The sequence below is a fragment of the Mesoplodon mirus genome, assembly GCF_964341445.2.
Source record: "Mesoplodon mirus genome assembly, chromosome: 3".
Classification (NCBI taxonomy): Eukaryota; Metazoa; Chordata; class Mammalia; order Artiodactyla; family Ziphiidae; genus Mesoplodon; species Mesoplodon mirus.
Window position 1 is genome coordinate 118619790 of NC_138978.1, and position 22809 is coordinate 118642598.

The 22809-nt window shown below is 38.0% G+C and overlaps 1 protein-coding gene across 1 annotated transcript in view; it reads right to left on the minus strand.

Annotated features, from left to right (window-relative positions):
* NUP210L (nucleoporin 210 like) overlaps positions 1–22809 on the minus strand; it is a gene marked incomplete at its 3' end in the record, with an annotated part of 76263 nt that overhangs the window by 52613 nt on the left and 841 nt on the right. The window contains exons 2-9 of the mRNA XM_082613176.1: positions 22590–22683; positions 21885–22035; positions 19909–20041; positions 18846–19004; positions 13719–13787; positions 13000–13106; positions 11958–12098; positions 272–409 (exon numbers count right to left, since the gene is read on the minus strand). Of these exons, the coding sequence (XP_082469302.1) occupies positions 272–409; positions 11958–12098; positions 13000–13106; positions 13719–13787; positions 18846–19004; positions 19909–20041; positions 21885–22035; positions 22590–22683 (992 nt within the window). The remainder of the gene's footprint in view (positions 1–271; positions 410–11957; positions 12099–12999; positions 13107–13718; positions 13788–18845; positions 19005–19908; positions 20042–21884; positions 22036–22589; positions 22684–22809) is intronic.

Sequence of the window (22809 nt, forward strand, 5' to 3'; positions counted from 1 at the left end):
AATGGCAGTATCACAAAATGTCAAAAAAGAGCACAAGGGAGCTTGACAAAACTTTATAAAACTCACAAGGAAAGGATATATGGAAGAGAAGGAAAGTACACCAAGTATTCTTAGGTTGACAGTATTCAAGAGCATGATTTGGTTGTCACCCAAAACTGAGTTATACTGCTAGGATTAGGGGGAAATAAGATTTAACATTAACCTTCAATAAATTAAGCTATCAGAGAAACTGACTTATTTCTTTGTGAATTCTCATTATAAGACATCATACCTGTACTTTATAACGATATAACATTCCCATGGGATGGTGAGGAAATGCCAGAAAGTTGGGTGTAAGCTTGATGGGAAAATAAATCTTCACTTCTTGCTGATGTATAATTGGAAATTTTATAGGCTGAATATTTTTATCCTATAAGAGCAGGAAAAAAGGAGCAAAACAGATTTTATAAGGACTGTTCTTATGGTCCACATTCACATATAAAGCATCAGCAAAATGGTGTGTTAATAAATTACTCAACCAGTTTCTATCAATAAAAGAAAGAAAGAAATGTTCCTGTTCATTAGTGAAGCACAGCTACTACAGTTCAATAATAATGAAAGGGAGTTTGATAGACCTAAAAGAAGTATCCCAGTCATGGAAAGCAGTTTAAATTTCCTGAAATAAGATTTTTATCAACACAGAGAGGGCAATCATAGTTTCAGAAAGAAAGATCCTTGGACATCTATCAGTTAAGTATATAAATTGTAAAGGCAAAGGAATATTACAAGGTATTCAGAAGAAAATAAAGAGAACATTTAAAGATGCTGGGGTAAGATATTCCCCTCCTGCTTAAAAACAAGAGCAGGGTTTAGGGGGGGTACCCATACATGTAAAATAGAGTCCTCACACTCAACTATGTTGGCGCTTTCTCTTTGAAGGAAAAATCTATCTATCTATCTATCTATCTATCTATCTATCTATTTTTTAAAGAAGCCCTGAAATGTTTAGCAACTGTGTCACATCTTCAGTAATGGCTCTGATTTTCTCTTCAGTCTCTTAAGGTGGCTAGCTGGATGTTCTTTCAGTTTAAAAGAACATCATTCTATTTTAACCCCCTGAGACTGATTTTGGACTTCTGACTTTCACAACTGTAAGATAATAAATTTGTGTTGTCTTGATCTGAAAAGAGAGAGAGAGAGAGAGAAAGAAAGAGAGAGAGAATATCATTCTGATGGTATTTAGGTAATCATTGAGGGAAACAAGAAGAAATCTATTGGGAGTAGGAAGCATATGCTAGGCCTGGAGAGGACTCTTATAATTCAAGAATAAGGTAATAATAGTACAAAATGGGTCGACCCTAGGAAGACATTTTATAACATATAGGAAAAAGAGAAAGAACATAGTACCTAAAAAGGCACTATGCCCTTTTAGGAGATTACATGCTGTTAAAAAATATTGACCGCAGGGAACAGAAGACTTCAACAGTGTCTGCTTTGGCATACAAGAAAACATGGACATGAAATAAGAGGTAAAAGCAGAGATAAGACAACAAACTGGGATAAAGTGGGACATGGCTGAGTGCAGGATGAAATTCAAAGTGAACTATACAAAATAAGAAAAGAGGGGGCTTCCCTGGTGGCGCAGTGGTTGAGAGTCCGCCTGCCGATGCAGGGGACACGGGTTCGTGCCCCGGTCTGGGAGGATCCCACATGCCGCGGAGCGGCTGGGCCTGTGAGCCATGGCTGCTGAGCCTGCGCATCCGGAGCCTGTGCTCCACAACGGGAGAGGCCACAACAGGGAGAGGCCTGCGTACTGCCAAAAAAAAAAAAAAAAAAAAAAAAAAGAAAAGAGGGCTTCCCTGGTGGTGCAGTGGTTGAGAGTCCGCCTGCCGATGCAGGGGACACAGGTTCGTGCCTCAGTCTGGGAAGATCCCACATGCCGCGGAGCGGCTGGGCCCGTGAGCCATGGCCACTGAGCCTGCACGTCCGGAGCCTGTGCTCTGCAATGGGAGAGGCCACAACAGTGAGAGGCCCGTGTACCGCAAAAAAAAATTAAAAAAAAATAAGAAAAGAGGTAATAAAAATTTTAAACGTCTGACTTCCCTGGTGGCACAGTGGTTAAGAATCCGCTTGCCAATGCAGGAGACACGGGTTCAAGCCCTGGTCCGGGAAGATCCCACATGCCATGGAGCAACTAAGCCCATGCACCACAACTGCTGAGCCTGAGCTCTAGAGCCCGTGAGCCAAAACTACTGAGCCCACATGCCACAACTACTGAAGCCTGTGCACCTAGAGCCCGTGCTCTGCAACAAGAGAAGCCACAACGATGAGAAGCCCGTGCACCGCAAGGAAGAATAGCCCCTGCTCACCACAACTAGAGAAAGCCCGCACACAGCAACGAAGACCCAACACAGCCAAAAATAAAACAAACAAATTAATTAATTAATTAAAAAATAAAAAATAAATTGCATTATGATTGCAGAACAAGGAAATATTGTAATAAGGGCTTCTTTTAGGGTAGTCATAAAATCTTTTAGATTTCTTAGGTGGATCTTCATTTGGGAATTCAAAGCCCTGAACTAACCATTTTCTTTCCCAAAGTTACCCAGCACACTTAGAAACAACAATCAATAAACCCTATTATATCCCAGACTTTCACTAACATGTTTTATGGCAGCAACTACCTGGTTACCAAAAGCTTTGCCTTCTACATGCACTTAACTATAGTGTCTACAGGTAATAATTTAAGTAGCTATTTTGCTCTTGTATACCATGAACTATCAATGCTCACTTCTTAATCACAAGAAACAGGATCAGTAATGCCTTTAAATCTAATAGAGAACCTAGAATCAACTTGGAGATGCGAGTCTCCAAGATGTTCTCCACTGATCCCCACCCCCCGGTATTCACATCCTTGTGTAGTCCCCTCTACATTATCTCAGGAATGGTTTGAATGACCAATAGAATGTGGTAGAAGTGCTTATATTAAAAAGAAGAAAGATATAAAACCGGTGATCCACCGTAAGATTCTTCCACAATAAGAAACTTAAAAAAGAAATGCATTTTAAATCCAAAGTAAGGAAAAGAAATAGAATAACAAAGATAAAAGCATAAATCAATGAAAGAGAAAGTAGATAAAGAACTGGAAAAAAGTCAATGAAACCAAAACTTATTCTTTGTAAAAAGCAATAAAATTGATAAATGTCTAGCTGGATTTATGAAGAAAACAAGAGAAACATGAATAACCAATATCTGGAATGAAAGAGACAACATTGTTACAGATCCTACAGACATAAAAATTAATAAGGCAATATTTTGAACAACTTTATGTGATTAATTCAACAATTAAGCAGAAATTCCTTTAGAGACACACCTACCAAATTTCACTCAAGAAAAAATAACCTGTATAGTTGTATATAAATCTTAAAAATTGAATTCATAGTTTTAAAACTTCCCATACACCAATCATTAGAGGAATGTAAATTAAAATCACAGTGATATACCACTTCATACCCATTAGAATGGCTATTATCAAAAATAGAAAATAGCAAGTGTTGGTAAGAATGTGGAGAAATCACAACCCTTGTGCATTGCTGCTGGAATGTAAAATGACAGCCACTGTGGAAAACAGTATGACAATTCCTCAAAAAGTCAAACATAGAATTGCCATATGATCCAGCAGTTCCAATTCTGGGTATATACCCCAAAGAATTGAAAGCAAGGATTTGACAAAATATTTGTATACCCATGTTCATAGCAGCATTATTCACAATAGACAAAAGGTGGAAACAACCCAAGTATCTATTAATGGATAAATAATAAACAAAATGCAGTATATGCATTTAATAGAATATTATTTAGCTTTAGCAAGGAATGAAATTCTGACACACTACATCATGGATGAACCCTAATGACATGCTAAGTGAAACAAGCCAAACACAAAAAAGACAAATATTGTATGAGTCCACCTCTTTTTTTTTTGGCAGTGCTGTGTGGCTTGTGGGATCTTAGTTCCCTGACCAGGGATTGAGTCTGCACCCTCAGCAGTGAAGGCACAGAGTCCTAACCACTGGACTGCCAGGGAATTCCCTGTATGATTCCACTTATATGAGGTAACTAGATTAGTCAAATTCATAGAGAAAGAAAATAGAATGGTAGTTACCAGGGAATGGGGCTGGGGTGTTGGGGGGGTGTTATTGTTTAAGAGGTAGAGAGAATCAGTCTGGAAAGATTATAAAGGTCTGGAGAGAGATGGTGGTAATGGTTGCACAACATGAATATACTTAATGCCACTGAACTGTACCCCTAAAAATGGTTAAAATGGTAAATTTTATGTTATGTATATTTTATCACTATAACAATAAAAGACTTTCCATAAAAAAATTCCAAGCTCAAATAGTTTTATTGTGAATTCTACCAAATATTTATGGAAGAAATAACACTAATTCTACAAAACTCTTCCAGAAAATAGAAAAGAATACTTCCCAACCCATTTTATAAAGCCAATATTATCCTAACACCAAAACCTGACAAATGCATTACAATAAAAAACAGAAGAAGGAAAAAAAAGCTATAGGTCCTCAAAAACATATATGCAAAAGTCATTAACAGAATTTTAGCAAATTAAATCCTGCAATGTATAAGAGGATAACAAATCATAAGCAAGTGAGGTTTATCCTGAGAATGCAAGATTGGCTTAATATTAGAGAATCAATCAATGTAATTAATTCACCATATTTAAAAGACTAAAAAAGAAAAACTATATTGATCACCTCAATAGAGGCAGAAGAGCACTGACAAAATTCAGCACCAATTCATGATGAAAATCCTCAATAAACTAGGAAGAGAAAGGAACTTCTCCAACCTAAGGATGAGCATCTACACAAAATCTACAGTCAACATCATACTCAACGGTGAAAGGGTGAATGCTTTCCACTTAAGGTCAGGAATAAGGCAAACATGTCTACTCTTAACAGTCCTATTCAGTATTGTAGTAGAGGTCCTAGCCAGTGCAGTGAGGCAAGAAAAGGAACTAAAAGGCATATTTATTGGAATGAAAAGAGTTAACTGTCTTTATTCACATATAACATTACTGTATATATAGGAATTCCTAAGGAATCTACAAAAAATTACTAGAATAAGTGAATTCAGCAAGCTTTCAAGGTTCAAGGTAACATACAAAAAACCACTGTATTTCTATATACTAGCATGATCAAGTAAAAGGAGAAAATTTAAAAATACATGTATAGCTTAAAAACATAAAACAGGGACAAATTTAATAAAATATCTTCAAGACCTGTATGATGAAAACTATAAGACATTGCTGAAAGAAAATTTTAAAGTCCTAATAAGTTGAAAAAATATCACGTTCATAAATCCTAATAAAAAATACCAGCAGGTGGGAGATGTCTGCAAAAGTGTCAAAGTAGGGAACTCCAAGAACCTGTCCCTCCATAGAAATGCAAAAAAAAAAAAAAAAAAAAGTCAGAATTAACTTTGGAAAATACTCAAAAATACTCAAAGGTTTACAGCAACCAAATGTATGCTGAATCAAGAAAAAGGTGACTTTTTTTCATTTATATATATATTTATTTTATTTTATTTATTTATTTATTTATTTTTGGCTGAGTTGGGTCTCCGTTGATGCATGCGGGCTTTCTCTAGTTGCAGGGAGCAGGGGCTACTCTTCACTGCAGTGTGTGGGCTTCTCATTGCAGTGGCTTCTCTTGTTGTAGAGCATGGGCTCTAGGTGTGTGGGCTTCAGTAGTTGTGGCACATGGGCTCAGTAGTTGTGGCTCACGGGCTCCAAAGCTCAGGCTCAGTAGCTGTGGCACATGGGCTTAGTTGCTCTGTGGCATGTGGGATCTTCCCAGACCAGGGCTCAAACCCATGTCCCTTGCATTAGCAGGTAGATTCTTAACCACTGCACCACCAGGGAAGCCCCAAGAAAAAGGTGACTTAAGGCATTAAAAAAATTATTTGTCAAACCACTAACTGCCTACAAGCTAAAGGAATTGAGATTTTATAGCATACAGGTGACAAATAACACAATCTTCAACAAATAGTTTAGAAAACTCACTAAACATACAAGCAACTACAACCCACATCAAGCAATAACAACACACCCTGAGGAAAGGGAAGAATGTGATTTCCAAAGTTACCACATTATACAGTTGACCTTTGAACAATGTGGGGTTTAGGAGCGCCATCCCTCTGTGTAGTCAAAATCCATGTATAACTTTACAGTCAGCCCTCCATATCCATGGTATCACATTTGCAGACCAACCACGGATTATGTTGTATTGTTTTTTTTTTTTTTTTTTTTTTTTTGCGGTATGCGGGCCTCTCACTGTTGTGGTCTCTCCCGTTGCGGAGCACAGGCTCCGGACGCGCAGGCTCAGCGGCCATGGCTCATGGGCCCAGCCACTCCGCGGCATGTGGGATCTTCCCGGACCGGGGCACGAACCCGTGTCTCCTGCATCAGCAGGTGGACTCTCAATCACTGCGCCACCAGGGAAGCCCCGGATTATGTTGTATTGTAGTATGTATTAAAAGTGAAAAAATGTATAAGTGGAACTGTGCAATTCAAACCTATGTTGTTCAAGGGTCCACTGTAATATCAAAATGTTAGCTTTTCAACAACAAAAAAATTATAAGGCATGCAAAGAAACAAGAAAATATGCCCCATTCATAGAAAAAAAAGAAATTAACACAATCGGTCTCTGAGGAAACACAGATATTGGACTTACTAAACAAAGATTTTAAATTGAAGAGCTAAAGGAAACAATGGACATCACTCCAGAAGAATGATGTTTCATCAAATAGAAAATATTGACGAAGAGACAGAAATTATAAAAAAGGAATCAAACGGATATTCTGAAGCTAAAAGTACAATAACTGAAATGAAAACTTCACTAGAAGACCTTCACAGCAGATTTGAGCTGGCAGAAGAAAGAATCAGCAAACTTGAAGAGAGGTCCATTGAAGTTATTCAGAGTAGCAAAAAGAAAAAAGAATGAAGGAAAATAACCAAGCCTTAGAGACCAGTGGAGCACGTCAAGTAAATTAATATATACAAAACAGGAGTCCCAGAAGTAGGGAAAGAAGGGTGCAGAAAGAATATTTGAAGAAATAATGTTGAAAATGTTTCAAATTTGATAAAAGACATGAACCTACAAAAATCAATTAAACACAAAAGAAGTCAGTAAAGGAAGAAATTAATTACCAAAAAACGTCACATAGAAACAAAAACCAAAACAGCAGAAGTCTTTTCTTATCAGTAACTATTTTAAATGTAAATAAATTAAACTCTCCAATTAAAAGGCAGAGGTTGACAGAATGGATAAAGAAGAACATGATCCAATTATATGCTATCTATAAGAGATTCATGTTAGATTCATGAATGAAAGTGAAAGAAGGGAAAATATATTCCATGCAAATAATTACCAAAAGAGAGTTGGGAGAGCAGTCTATATTAATGTCAAACAAAATAGATTTTAAAAAATTGTTACAAGAGACAAAGGTCATTATAAATTGATAAAAGGGTCAATTCATCAAGACGATATAACAATTATAAACATATACCTACCTAACAAAAGAGCCCCCCATAAAATGAAGGAAAAATGGACAAAACTGAAGGGAGAAACGGACAGTTTTACAATAGTTGAAGATTTTAATACCTCAGTTTCAATAATGGATAGAACAACCAGAACAAAAGATCAATATGGAAATGGAGAACTTGACCAATGCTATAAACCAACTAGACCTAGCAGACATATACAGAATAGTTCACCCCAAAACAACAAAATGCTCATTCTTCTCAAGTGCACGTGGAACATTCTCCAGGATAGGCCATATGTTAAGCCACAAAACAAGTCTCAATAAATTTAAAAACACTGAAATCATATGAAGTATCTTCTTCAACCAAAATGGACTAAAACTAGAATTCACATAGGGAAAACTGGACAATTCACAAATATGTGGAAATTGAACAACCCTCTAAACAACCAGTGGGTCAAAGAAGAAATCATAAAGAACATTAGGAAATTCTGAGATGAAGGAAAACAAAAATATAACATGCCAAAACTTACAGGATGCAGTGAAAGCAATGCTCAGAGGAAAACTTATAGTTGTAGACACGTGTATTAAAAAAGAAGACAGAGTTCCCTGGAGGTCCAGTAGTTAGGACTTGGTGCTTTCACTGCCATGGCCTGGGTTCAATCCCTGGTTGGGGAACTAAGATCCTGTAAGCTGGGCACAGTGTGACCAAAAAAAGAAGAAGAAAAATCTTAAATCAATAATCTGACTGTATAGCTAAAGGAACTAGAAGAAGAAGAGCAAACTAAACCTAAAACTAGCAGAAGGAAGGACATAATAAAGATTAGAGCAGGGATTTAAAAAACTGAGAGTAGAAAATCAGTACACAAAATCAACAAAACCAAAATTTGGTTCTTCAAAACAATCAACAAAATTGAGTTTAGCTAGAGTGACTAAGAAAAAAAAGACAGAATACTCAAATTACTAAAATCAGAAATGAAAGTGGGGACATTACTATCAACTTTACAGAAATAAAAAGGATTGTAAGAGAATACTATGAACAATTGTCCACCAACAAATTAGACAACCTAGATCAAATGGACAAATTCTTAGAAGCACATCAATTAAAAAAACTGACCCAGTAGAAGTAGAAAATTTGACCAGACCTGTAGCAAGCAAAGAGATTGAATCAGTAATCAAAAGTTTCCCAGCAAAGAAAAGCCCAGGCCTAGATGGCTTCAGTTGTAAATTTTCACAAACATTTAAAGAAGAATTAACACCAATGTTTCTCAAACCTTTTTAAAAAAAAAGAAAAAAGAAGAACAAGATGGTGAAGAAAAAAAGAAAAAGGAGGGAACTCTTCCTAACTCATTCTAAGAGGCCAGCATTTGCCCTGATACCAAAATCAAAGACATCACAAAAAAAGAAAACTACAGACCAGTATACTTTAAGAATATAAATACAAAACTCCTGAAGAAAACAATGGCAAACCAAATCCAGCAGCATATTAATAGGATTGTACACCATGACCAAGTGGGATTTTTCCCAGGAATTCAAAAGCAGTACGATATATAAACGTCAGTCAATGTAATATACCACACTAGTAGGATGAAAGAAAAAAATATGCTTAAAGACATTTGAGAAAAATCCAATGCCCTTTCACAGTAAAAACACTCAACAACCAGGAGTGGAAAAGAACTTCTTCAATATGATAAAGGCCACATATGAAAACTCCACAGCTAACATCATACTCAATGGTGAAAGAATGACAGTTTTTGCCCTAAGATCAAGAACAAGACAAGGATGCCCACTATTGCCACTTTTATTCAATATTGTACTATAAGTTCTAGCCAGAGAAATTAGGCAGGAAAATGAAATAAAAGGCATCAAAATGGGAAAGGGAGGAGCAAAATCATCACTACTTGCAGGTGATATGATCTTATATATGAGAGATCCTATAGAATCCAGGAAAAATACTAGAGCTAATAAACTAATTCAGCAAAGTTGCAGCATAGCAGATCAACACATAAATATCAGTTGTACTTCTATACATTAGCAATAAACAAACTAGAAAGGTAAATTAAGAAAAAAATGTATTACAATATCATCAAAAAAGAATAAACTACTTAGGGATAAATTCAACCAAGGAGGTGCAGGACTTGTACACTGAAGACTACAAAATATTGCTTAAATAAATTAAAGACAACCTGAATAAATGGAAAGACATCCCATGTTCATGTATTGGAAGACCTAATATTGTTAAGATGGCAACACTCTCAAAAGTGATCTACAGGGCTTCCCTGGTGGCACAGTGGTTGAGAATCCACCTGCCAATGCAGGGGACACAGGTTTGATCCCTGGTCCGGGAAGATCCCACATGCCGCAGAGCAACTAAGCCTGTGTGCCACAACTACTGAGCCTGTGCTCTAGAGCCCGTGAGCCACAACTACTGAGCCTACGTGCCACAAGTACTGAAGCCCACGCGCCTAGAGCCCGTGCTCTGCAACAAGAGAAGCCACCACAATGAGAAGCTCACGCACCTCAACGAAGAGTAGCCCCCGCTCACCACAACTAGAGAGAAAAGCCCACGTGCAAAAACGAAGACCCAACACAGCCAAAAATAAATAAATAAATAAATAAAGGAGTAAGGGTGAGCTCAGATTTTAAAACGTAACATTTTTTAAAAGCAGGATTGGTGGGATTGAAGAATAATTGTAGAATAGAGTCAAACTGCCAGAAATACCATAACAAAGGATTTTAAAAATCACTGTGTATTAAATATTGTTCAAAAACTGGATATATTTTAATACTGAATATAGATCTATACCTGACCATAACTAATCCAAACACCATTCATTCATTTAACAAATACTTATTTGTATCAACTGTATGTTTAGTCACTCAGATGTTAGGGCAACAGCTGTGAATACAGTAGGCATAATCTTTGCCCTTAAAGTTTACAATCTGATGAAAGAGGCAAATAACAACAATAAACTATGATGAATATTTTGATCTGAGAAGTTCAGGGAGCTCTAAGAACATATGAAAGGTGAAAACATGCCTGAGGAACCAACGTTAAGCTAGCCCTGTGCATTGAGTAGGGAGAAAGTGTTGTAGACAAAAGGAATTATATTTGTTTATAAAAAATGAAAATAAAATAGAGGCAAAAAGAGACAAGACATTTTTTAGAAACTGAAAGTTCAGTATGGCTGAAACATAAGAGAGGAAGCATGACAAGACCTGAGGTTGTTGTCAGGGGCCAATCATATAGAGTCACAAACTCAAATGCCTACAGGTATCAGGTAGATATTATAAACACAGCAGGCTGAAAAGTATAGTCTAAATGTTGTAGCCACTATCTCTTCCAGCTAATCACTGTCAGATTTTCATATAATCTAGAGAATCAGAAATCTTGGATTTTATTTGAAATTTCCCAATTAAAAAGAAACTTACACACCTAAATAAAAAACAAGATTACAAACCAAGATAGTCTGCAGGCCACCAGATTGTGATCTCTGTCATAGAGGGTCCTATAAAACTACATTAAGAAGTTTAAACTTTACCTTAAAATCAATGGGAAGCCACCAAAGGAATTTAAATAGTAAATACATAATAATTTTTGTAGTTTTTGGAACATCATTCTAGCCACGGACAATATTGGAGGTCGGAATATCAGTTTAGAAGCTACTGTGAAAGTCTAGGTGAAAGACAGCAATGTCTTCTTCACCTAGTAAGAAATGGGTTTGAGAGACATTTAGAAGAACTGACACGGCATTCAATAATGTACTGAATGTAGAAGGTGAAGGAGAAGGCAGAGTCAAGGGTGACTCTTGGGATTTTGTCTTAAACAGCTGGGCGAAAGGATCATTGCAGAAAAAGTAGGTTTGGGAGAGGGAAACAAATTTGACCAACAGTTAAAAATCAGATACTTACACATTTTAGAGGCATTAGAAACAGATTCATTCCTTATCCCTTTACCTCATAACTCCATTTCTGTTATTATACCATAAGAAAATTAACCAAAAGGAATAAAAATTATATGAAGATACACAGTTATGCCATTTACAAAGTAAAAAAAACTGTTAAAAATGCAAAAGTTCAAAGTTGGTGGCATGGTTGAACAACTGGCATATTAACCCTTTGGATTTTTAAAATAGAAAGTACTCCTATGTGGACCTGATGACACAAGGAAACGTGCATATGAAATAATTTTTAAAGGACCCTCAAATGACATACATACACAATGACCACAAATGCAGATATATGCTTTAACAGAAGTTGGAACAGAAAATTTGTAGAGGTATAAACTACTAAGTGTACTGTTTATTAGTTTATTTTGTGAAAGATAAAGGTGGGATATGCCACATATGTGCTTGCAAATCAACAAGTCAGGCAAGTCTGGTCAGTTCTCAGGATTCAAAGACCATCCTTTTAATTCCTACCTGGTAAATGACGGAAGTCAGGGATGCATTTATCACGACCACACCATCTTTCAGGGCTTTCACTACATTGTAAGATCCATTCACAGTAGTCAGCTGCTCTTCAAAATACTCTCTTGGGAATTGGTACATAATCCTGAGATTCTGAAAATCAGCCCCAAATCAACACAAACCTGAAGACATGCTTTTTCCCTAAAGCCATCTTAATCCCAAAGCATTAAAAAAAAAAAGTGTGGCTATGCATTCTGGGGGTTAAGGAAACAAAAACAAAATCTTTGCTCTCCCTCACCAAATTCTAAGTTGGAAAGATGTCATTTTAAAATGGTACTAGTGGGCCTCCCTGGTGGCGCAGTGGTTGAGAGTCCGCCTGCCGATGCAGGGGATGCGGGTTCGTGCCCCGGTCTGGGAGGATCCCATATGCCGCGGGGCGGCTGGGCCCGTGAGCCATGGCCGCTGGGCCTGCGCGTCCGGAGCCTGTGCTCCGCAACGGGGGAGGCCACGGCAGTGAGAGGCCCGCATACCGCAAAAAAAAAAAAATAAATAAAATAAAATAAAATAAAATAAAATGGTACTAGTTTTTGAAAGATCCATTAATGGCAAGTAATCAAAAATAGGAAGAGTCGAAGCTTATGTAAATTTTAGTGTAATCTGTGCTATTCCATAAATTGACAGTTCTCAGGGGGGAAAAAAAAGGACACTGGAGAGTGACTACAACACTTCACATTTAATGGTCACACTATTACTCTCACCACTATAAAACTCTGGTGACCATCTCTGAAATGAAGTTGTAAAATGAGGATCCCCTCCAAAGTGTTATCATTGGTGCCAACTTCATCTCTCTTCTATAATTCTAACCAGATTATATCTTTTACTTCTGGTTTAGCATTTCTCAAGGATAGAACTATTTAATAATAATAGAGTAGTAACTTGCATTTCCAAAGGTAAAATCTGGAAGCAAAAGAAAAGAAGTCTTCCTAGCCAGAAAGATTGCCCACTCAAGGAGTTATCCTTAAAGGGTCTAGAAAAATACAAAAGAGAGACTCACATCTGAAATATAGACTTTTGTGCTGCTTTTATCAAATACTTCTACTGTAATAACATACACCTGCCCCACCTCTAGACTCCAACGGTCTCCAGGTTGGACTGTGAAACCTGTACATAAATCAAGAAACAAAAATATTAGAAGAGGCCAACATTTTTCTACAATGAATTAAAAAATACAAATGTTAAAAAGCCATTTAAAGAGCAAAACTCAATAATAGATGGAGATGGTTTCCAAAGTAGATCCTTTAGTTGCCTCTATAAAATTGTATAATAATTTGGGGTTCCAAAGATCCTGGCTTAACTTAGCTCATCTCAGGTATAAAGGAAACACTCTCACTTATATCTGTATACAAATGCCACCCCACCCCCAAACCCACAATTTTGCTCATTTCTGATATGTCAGGCAAGATTTCAGCTGCTTTCAGTCAGATTCATTGTTTCATATGGCTTAAGGACATTAGGTTTCTTTTTTCCTTGTATAAAGTCTCTTTTTCTAACCCAACATTGTATTACATGTAGCTTCATGTTTTGTAACAACGTTTCAAGATGCTTTACTCTTGCAGATAGCATTTAACTGGAACAATGTGAGAAAACATGTCAAGTAAGGTTGAATTTGAAATTAGTTAAGTCTAAAAATGAAGCACTCTAGTCTTTAATGCACTCATTTCAGTGAAATACTTTAAGCTATTCAGCTTTCTGAAAATTATTATCTAAAAATACCTAGAAATCCAGGCTCTACAACATATATGGTGCAATTTGGGAGTCCAGACAAAGATCGCATATGGACATCTTAATTTTTGCTTAAGGAAATTGTATGAGCTAGTTGGGTGAGAAGAGAAATATGAGTTACCAAAAATAAATAAATAAGCCCACAAATGAAAGCAAATAAAAATTCTATCTTTTATTATCCACTGGAAAGCAAAACTTAAATGTGTATATTCTGAGAAAAATCTGAGGGTTCAGCAATCACAGGAATCAGGTATTCTTGAATTTCAAATATGAGGAAGATGAAATGAGAGAAAAAAGATCATGCTCCATGTTTTTAATATTCATTTAGCTGTGGAACTCTTTCCTCCTGCAAAATTCTTACATAGGAGCCCATTATGGAAAGCAGGAAAAGTGGCATTGCCCTGGCTAAAGAAATGGTCAGTGGTGGATGGAGAGGGAGGGAGAGGCATGACTTGCCATCCAGCCCAGCAACTTGCCTTGGGCTCTGCAGACAGTTTTAAAAACTACTAGTTGATCTTCTATTATCTGTGGCAATTCTTTAATACCAAAATGTTTTCTCTTTTCCACCGAAGATACTTCTAGGTCACACATCATACTACCCATTATTGCCTTTCGTTAAATTTTAGCAGGGGACTTTCCTGGTGGTCCAGTGGTTAAGAATCCACCTTCCAATGCAGGGGACTCGGGTCCGATCCCTGGTCAGGGAACTAAGATCCCACATGCTGTGGGGCAACTAAGCCTAGGTCGCTGCAACTACTGAGCCCATGCGCTCTGGAGCCCCTGCGCTGCGACAAAGAGCCCGCCCTCCGCAACTAAGACCCAACGTAGCCAAAGAAGTAAATATTTTTAAAAAATTTTAGCAGAAATAAAAATTTATTCTGTTAGCCTATACACAATCTAATTAGTAATGTACTTTCCTCTCAAAAATATACTACATCAAAAAGCTAAGAAGAAATTATTTCTGCTCTGAGAAATATATTTCTGAAACGACTTAATGGAAAACACTCATTATTTCAAAGTACACTAATTTAGAAGTTCTATTAATTCAGTCATGCACTAGGCTGTAGTTTAGCACTACATTATCTATAGTGATAATGAAAGCAAAATATTTAATCTATTTCAGGGATCAAACTTTTAAAGCTGTTCCAGTACTCCAAATGAGCTACTAATATACATACAATTGATATGATAATTAAAATTACTTTTTATCTATTCATTAGAGCAAATCTTTTAAACACTGTAGGCAACTCTGTGCCAATCTAGGTTTGATTTTGATTATGTACTGTACATAAAATACAAGAGCTAGAAGGAATTCAGGAGTACATTATTCCTATCGCTTTTACAGACAAGGAAACGGATCTCAATAGGTCTCTACACCAGTTCATTCCTCCATTATCAGAATAAGATATCTTCCTTTCATCTAATCCTTCCATCTGTTCTGAATCTCATTTTCTCTTGCCCCTCAGAAATCTTACTCCATCAGCTGGCCTTCTTTTCTTCCATATCTCTGCCATCTCTCTGTTTAACTTATAGACATATTCAAGTTTCTCTTAACTTAAAAAAGTTCCCATGCCTTTTTCAAAGTTCTACCTTTTTGCCTCCTTCTTTTTAAAGCCAAGCTGTTTTTATTGAAAAAGTGATCCAAGACTTACTGGTTACTACAGTCTTTCAGTCTTTATCTTAGTCTTTATCTCTGCCTATTTCACCTGAGGAACATTCTCTTTGTAAATTCCTCAGTTGGTTATCATGAAACCTCTCTCCGGGTTTTCCTACTACTTTTTTTTTTAAGATTTTTTTGATGTGGAACATTTTAAAAGTCTTTATTGATTTTGCTACAATATTGCTTGTTTTATGTTTTGTTTTTTTGTCTGCAAGGCACATGGGATCTTAGCTCCCTGACCAGGGATAGAACCCACACCCCCTGCACTGGAAGGCGAAGTCTTAACCACTGGACTGTCAGAGAAATCCCTCCTACTACTTTTTATATTTTATTTATTTATTTATTTATTTATTTATTTATTTATTTGGGTGTGCTGGGTCTTAGTTGTCGCAGGCGGCTCATTAGTTGTGGCATGCGAACTCTTAGTTGCGGCATGCATGTGGGATCTAATTCACTGACCAGAGATCAAACCCGGGCCCCCTGCAGTGGGAGCACGGAGTCTTATCCACTGCGCCACTAGGGAAGTCCCCCTCCTATTACTTTTTTTGTTGTTGTTAATTTTTTTTTTTTTTTTTGGCTGTGCTGGGTCTTTGTTGCTGCACGTGGGCTTTTCTCTAGTTGTGGTGAGCAGGGGCTACTCTTCACTGTGGTGCGCAGGTTTCTCATTGCAGTGGCTTCTCTCGTTGTGGAGCATGGGCTCTAGGTGTGTGGGCTTCAGTAGTTGCAGCACACGGGCTCAGTAGTTGCGGCATGTGGGCTCTAGAGCATGCGGGCTTCAGTAGTTGTGGCTTGCAGGCTCAGTAGTTGTGGCTCGCAAGCTCTAGAACACAGGCTCAGTTGCTCCGTGGCATATGGGATCTTCCTGGACCAGGGCTCCAACCTTTGTCCCCTGCAGTGGCAGGCAGATTCTTAACCACTGCACCACCAGGGAAGTCCCCTCCTAGTACTTTTTAAACATTCTTTCTGGGCCTCCTTAAAGTTCGTCCTCTTCCTTATGAACCTTACAAGCTAACATTCCACAGTTCTGTCTTCAGCTCTCTTCTCCTCTCACTCTGTATATTCTCCCTAGGTGATTTTGTCTACAACAACAGCTTCAACTATCACCTGGCTATAAACTGATAACTTTCAAATATCTGTCTTCATCTTGAATCTTTCTCCTCCAGATGCATTTCTGCTTGGATGTCTATCCCACAGATACTTCAAGTTAACATGTGAACAACTAAACTAGTTTCCGTTTCCCCTAAACCTGCTCCTTCTTTTTTTTTTTTTTTTTTTTTTTTTGCAGTATGCGCGCCTCTCACCATTGTGGCCTCTCCCGTTGCGGAGCACAGGCTCCGGACGCTCATGCTCAGCGGCCATGGCTCACGCGCCCAGCCGCTCCGCGACATGCAGGATCTTCCCAGACCGGGGCACGAACCTGCATCCCCTGCATCGGCAGGCGGACTCTCAACCACTGCGCCACCAGGGAAGCCCTGCTCCTTCTGTTATATTACCCATCTCTATGAACAATGGTACCACCAGCCACCCTAAGGCAGGTGCTGGAACAAACTATGAATAGTCACCATCCATGTCAAGATAAATGTAGTGTATTTTAATAGTTACTGCTTTGGAATAAATAACGATATGAACTGAGAATATGAAAAAAGCAAATCATGATAAGTCTGCCTGGGGAATTCAGGGTAGTGCCTGACACACAGCTGGGGCTCAGTAGATATCAAATGTCTTAGTTTATTTTGTAGGTACTATTGTATTTGTTCACAAATGTCCTAGGCACCTTAAAATGACTAGAGAACAAACAACTTTGAACCAAACCTCTCCTGAGTGTTTTAGACAAATAATATAAGCAGCTAATTAACAAATACTATTCTACAAGAAATACTGTACCTTTCAAGACTGATAGTTCTTACTCAGAGTTAAGCCTACTAAGCCCTACATAATTACTCCCTCTCCTACTCTATTACCTCTTCTACTACTTTCCCCTTATTCTCTGCACTCAGCAGCAGTGTCTTCCTTGCTCTTCTGTAAACATGCCAAACATGCTTCTGCTTCAGAACCTTTGCAATTGCTATTTCCTCTTCCTGGAGCTCTTTCACCGAGATATCTGTATGGTTCATTGCTCTGATGTGGCCTTATCAGAGAGGATTTCCCTAACTACCCTGAGTAAAATAGTCTGTATGCTTAGCACTTAGAGCAATGTTGAACATATAGTAGAAATTAATAGATATTTGCTGAAAAAATTAATTTATTTGAGATTCAAAGATTCAAAAATAGGGCTTCCCTGGTGGCACAGTGGTGGAGAGTCCGCCTACTGATGCAGGGGACACGGGTTCGTGCCCTGGTCCGGGAAGATTCCACATGCCGCGGAGCGGCTGGGCCCGTGAGCCATGGCCACTGATCCTGCATGTCCAGAGCCTGTGCTCCACAATGGGAGAGGCCACAACAGTGAGAGGCCCGTGTACTGCAAAAAAAAAAAAAAAAAAAGATTCAAAAACAGGAAATATTTCAATATCAAACACTGAGAATTTTATGAGTTTTATGAAAATTTCAGTTTTCTGAGAATTTTAATCTTTATACTGTTTTATTTTCATTGACTATAGTAGAGCTCTATGTATCTCTCTTTGTTCAATCTTACAGAACAGGTTAAGTGAATTTTTTAAATTTTTATTTATTTATTTATTTATTTTTGGCTGCACTGGGTCTTCGTTGCTGCACGTGGGCTTTCTTTAGTTGTGTCAAGCGGGGGCTGCTTTTTGTTGCGGTGCGCGGGCTTCTCATTGCGGTGGCTTCTCTTGCTGTGGAGCATGGGCTTCTCATTGCGGTGGCTTCTCTTGCTGTGGAGCACGGGCTTTAGGCACGCGGGCTTCAGTAGTTGTGGCACACGCGCTCAGTAGTTGTGGCTTGCGGGCTCTAGAGAGCAGGCTCAGTAGTTGTGGCGCCCAGGCTTAGTTGCTCCACGGCATGTGGAATCTTCCCAGACCAGGGCTCGAACCTGTGTCCCCTGCATTGGCAGGCGGATTCTTAACCACTGCGCCACCAGGGAAGCCCAAGTTTAGCGAATTTTTAAAAATTACTCTCAATTTAACAAATATTAATTAAGTAGCCACTTCAGACAATACCATCTTTTCTCAATTATTCATGTGAAAATAGGAAAGAACAAATTAAATAACATTTACACAAGTTCCTCCAACCTGTTTTCCCCAGTCTCCTATTTATAATTTGATTGAGGTTGCACATAAGCTCTGAAGTCAACAGATTCCAAGTTCCAACCACTCTTCTGTACGTACCCTTTGTTAGAAATTATGACAAAAATAATTTATAGTGCTTTGTTAAAAATAGAACCTATAGAAAATAAATATAGTAGTATTATAATCATGCTTAACTAATTATTTTACCAAGGAACATGTATAGCATGCTCAAGGAAATATAGATTGGCAGCGAAAACTTGAGCAAAAGGATACTTTTATGGATAAAGACAAGGTTAGTGTGGCCCAGTTGGACAGCAGTCACCATGGCTGTTTTCTCATCCAGTAAAGCCACTTTCCCAGGAAGAGACACATTACGTGAAACTCTGTGGTTTTGCAATTCCAGTGTATAATGTTCCAGGGGAAATTTCACCTCTGTAAGACATGAAAGATACATAAATGTAACGAGGGCAGCCATTCCAACGGACAATGGTGTGTTGTTGGATTATAAGAGGAAGCAGGTCTAAATAAGAGTACAATCTGCTTTTAATTTCCCTCACTATGATGAATTTCTACATGTAGCCATTTTGAGGAGAATACTATATAAGTTTATTGTTGGTATTGCTTATATTCTTAAAACTCAGTGAACTGAGAGTAGGAGGAGGGATCCTCACTAAAGTAAGTAAAGGACTAATGCTAACGGAGCAAACGCACACTTTATAAACTCAGTGGGACTTTGGGGGTCAATAGAGTATTAAGTTTTTTTAGTTAATGAACTGAGTTTCTCAATAAACACCTTTTGCAAAGATCATTCAAGTCCCTTCTGGTAAAGTTTCTTCACTTGCCCTCTAAAAGCTAGTAAACTTTTGGTTGTTGTTTTAATAGACAATACAGATGTCCATGGGCACTGAAGCTAAGCAGCATTAGCCTGTTTAAGACATGGAGACTATCTCTGCTCAGTATTAGCTCAAGTACAGCAATTAAGGAATATAGCTGATCTTTGAACAATGCAGGGGTTAGAGGAACTGACACCACCCCCCCAACCCCTGACCACCATGCAGTTGAAAATCCGCATATTAGTCAACCCTCCGTAACTCCAGTTCGGCACTTGCGCACTCAGCCAACCACACGTCGTGTAGTACTGCAGTATTTATTGAAAAAAATCCGTGTATAAGTGGACCTGCACAGTTCAAACCCGTGTTGTTCAAGGGTAAACTGTACTTTATCACAAAATCTAAAGACAGAAAGAAGTATTTTGCATACATAATGTGGAGCTGCTTCTCTTGTCAGCAGAAAGGATTTGGGAAATGTTAGTCTTAGGAAAAGGTAAGATATTTACCTGTCATTCTTCCCTGAACCATTTTTGCAACTCGATATTTAATATATGCTCCTACTAAGAGATAAATATCATGGGATGGTATAAGAAACACATTCTCTAAAACAAGCAGAGGTATCAATGCTGCTGCCACTTTCTAAAAGAAGAAAGAAAAAAACACAAAGTTTCCATAGGCAAAATCCTCAAGGTCATCTTCCTCGTTAAAGTTTACTTTTAATAAGTTTCTTCTAAAATATTTTATCAAGATTTAAAAAATGCTTTCTTAATCACAGATCATAATTTCAGTTAGCCTTAAAAAGTGATCATGGGACTTCCCTTGTGGCGCAGTGGTTAAGAATCTGCCTGCCAATGCAGGGGACATGGGTTCGAGCCGTGGTCTGGGAAGATGCCACATGCTGCGGAGCAACTAAACCTGTGTGCCACAACTACTGAGCCTGCGCTCTAGAGCCCACAAGCCACAACTACTGAAGCCCGCGCACCTAGAGCCTGCGCACCTAGAGCCCGTGCTCCGCAACAAGAGAAGCCACAGTGATGGGAATCCCGCGCACTGCAAGGAAGAGTAGACCCTGCTTGCAGCAACTAGAGAAAGCCCGTGCACAGCAACAAAGACCAAACACAGCCAGAAATAAATAAATTAATTAATTTTAAAAAAGTGATCATGTCAGCTCAGTGCTTTGTGACCACTTAGAAGGGTGGGATAGGGAGGGTGGGAGGGAGGGAGACGCAAGAGGGAAGAGATATGGGAACATATGTATATGTATAACTGATTCACTTTGTTATAAAGCAGAAACTAACACACCATTGTAAAGCAATTATAGTCTAATACGGATGTTAAAAAAAAGTGATCATGAATATTAATACTATATTAAATTTCTAAGTCACTCAAACAAAGAATAGAAAATGACAAGCTTTCTAAAGGAGAAGAGAAGGTAAATAAAAAGGCACTATGCTAAAATGGAAAAAGGTAAGACTTAACGGTATGCCATGGAAACTCTTTTAACCAACTTCCAGTGAACTGAATTAGATTAAGTTACTCTATATCCCTTGTTGAACGTATTGATTCTTGTGAAGGCTTACCCAATACAAGGTTAATAGGCTGCTCTCTAGATGTCCACACCTTCCTGCCACTTGAATTAAATGCTTACCAAAAGACATTTGTTTTTCCCAACCCTGTTTATGTCAGTTGCACTTTTAATTATAATTACATTAAAAAACCATTATATGAAAAGAGTTGTTTCTATAAAAATTTAAATGTTTTGAAAAGAAGTTAAAGGTAAGCTGCTAAAAGGTACTGCTATCAGATTAGGTGTAGGTGAGAAATGTAAAAGACTGGGGAAAAATCCTTGAAAAATATAGAATCCTGCACTCAAATTGTTTCACACCTGTGTAATTTTTCACTTGACCATAAAATAAAATGAAAAATGAAAAAAAAAGAAACTAGAAGCTGTAATTTATGCAAGAACAAGTATGTATATTTCTAACCAGTGAACTCACAGCCAAAGTTCTTGGACCTACACTTCAAAGGATTGGTGAATAAAATGCAGTTACATGTTTTAAGAGAAAATGTCAGTTGTAATTGGGTAATAACACATTTAAGGAAGACAAGTTTTTTTTTTTAATTTATTTTTTTTTTACGTGGGCCTCTTACTGTTGTGGCCTCTCCCATTGCGGAGCACAGGCTCCGGACGCACAGGCCCAGCGGCCATGGCTCACAGGCCCAGCCGCTCCGCAGCATGTGGGATCCTCCCAGACCGGGGCACGAACCAGCATCCCCTGCATCGCCAGGCGGACTCTCAACCACTGCGCCACCAGGGAAGCCCGGAAGACAAGTTTTAAAAAAAATGTTTATCCATTTCAAATGATTTTTTCAATTGGCCCAAATCATATCAGGTTAGAGGGCTTCTACTAAGAAAAACATAAAAACTATATATTCCATAGGCAAGACTATTAAATGAAAGTTTATAGCACAAACATTTTACCTTATAGAATGGTTCAGAAATTCGAACTTTTACAACAGCAGCACCAGTTGTAACCCCAGACACCAAAATCATATCTCCTCTTTTCTCTTCCTTTTCCATCTCAGCTATATACACAGGGGGAGAATATTCTGCTTCAGAGTATTTCAAAATCCTAAAGAGATAAAATAAGGTTTGTTTCTAGTAAATTAATGAGTCTTCTTCCAAAAGGCTCTGAGAGACTTTAAACATAATCTCTTCAATGTCTATATAGTGTCAAAAGTTTTAAATTTCCACAAGGACTAGATAGAAGAAAAGTACTTAATATGCTTCTGGCTAAAACTGTTGTAGGACTAAAACTTGCATTGTCTGAGAGCTATTACTTGGTACTGAAGACAAAATTTCATACTATTATCCACTCACTGTATTTCGGCATGCGTAGATAGCTTGAACAATAAAACTGGCAGAAGATACACCTGACAAATAATTGTACAGTCCTGAGCTCATGAACTCCTCTGCAGTGGCTCAAATTAAACTATCATAAAGGTACCTAAATCCATGCCATATGTCATTCTACCAAAGACATTTCCCCCTGATAAATTTATCTGTTCCAAAAAGTTCCAGATTGAAAGATTATCAAAGCCCACACAAATGATTGCTGTTCAGTGTGGTACCCAAAGGCAGATGTCTCCTTCAAAGTCAGATGGTTATGTTTGATTTCAAGGTTACCTAATTTTGCTAGACAGTTCTTCTCTTGCTGATTCATTATCCCGGGCAATGCTCCACTCAAACATCATCCCTGCCAAAGTACTAAAAGTATTTCCTGTAGAGCAAGCCAAAAGCAGACAAGACAGAATCACATATTCAAAAATATTCAGGTATCTTTAACAAGAAAGGGAAACCTAACTAGAAAATTATTTTTAGGCTTCTTTCATTAACAAATAGAAGC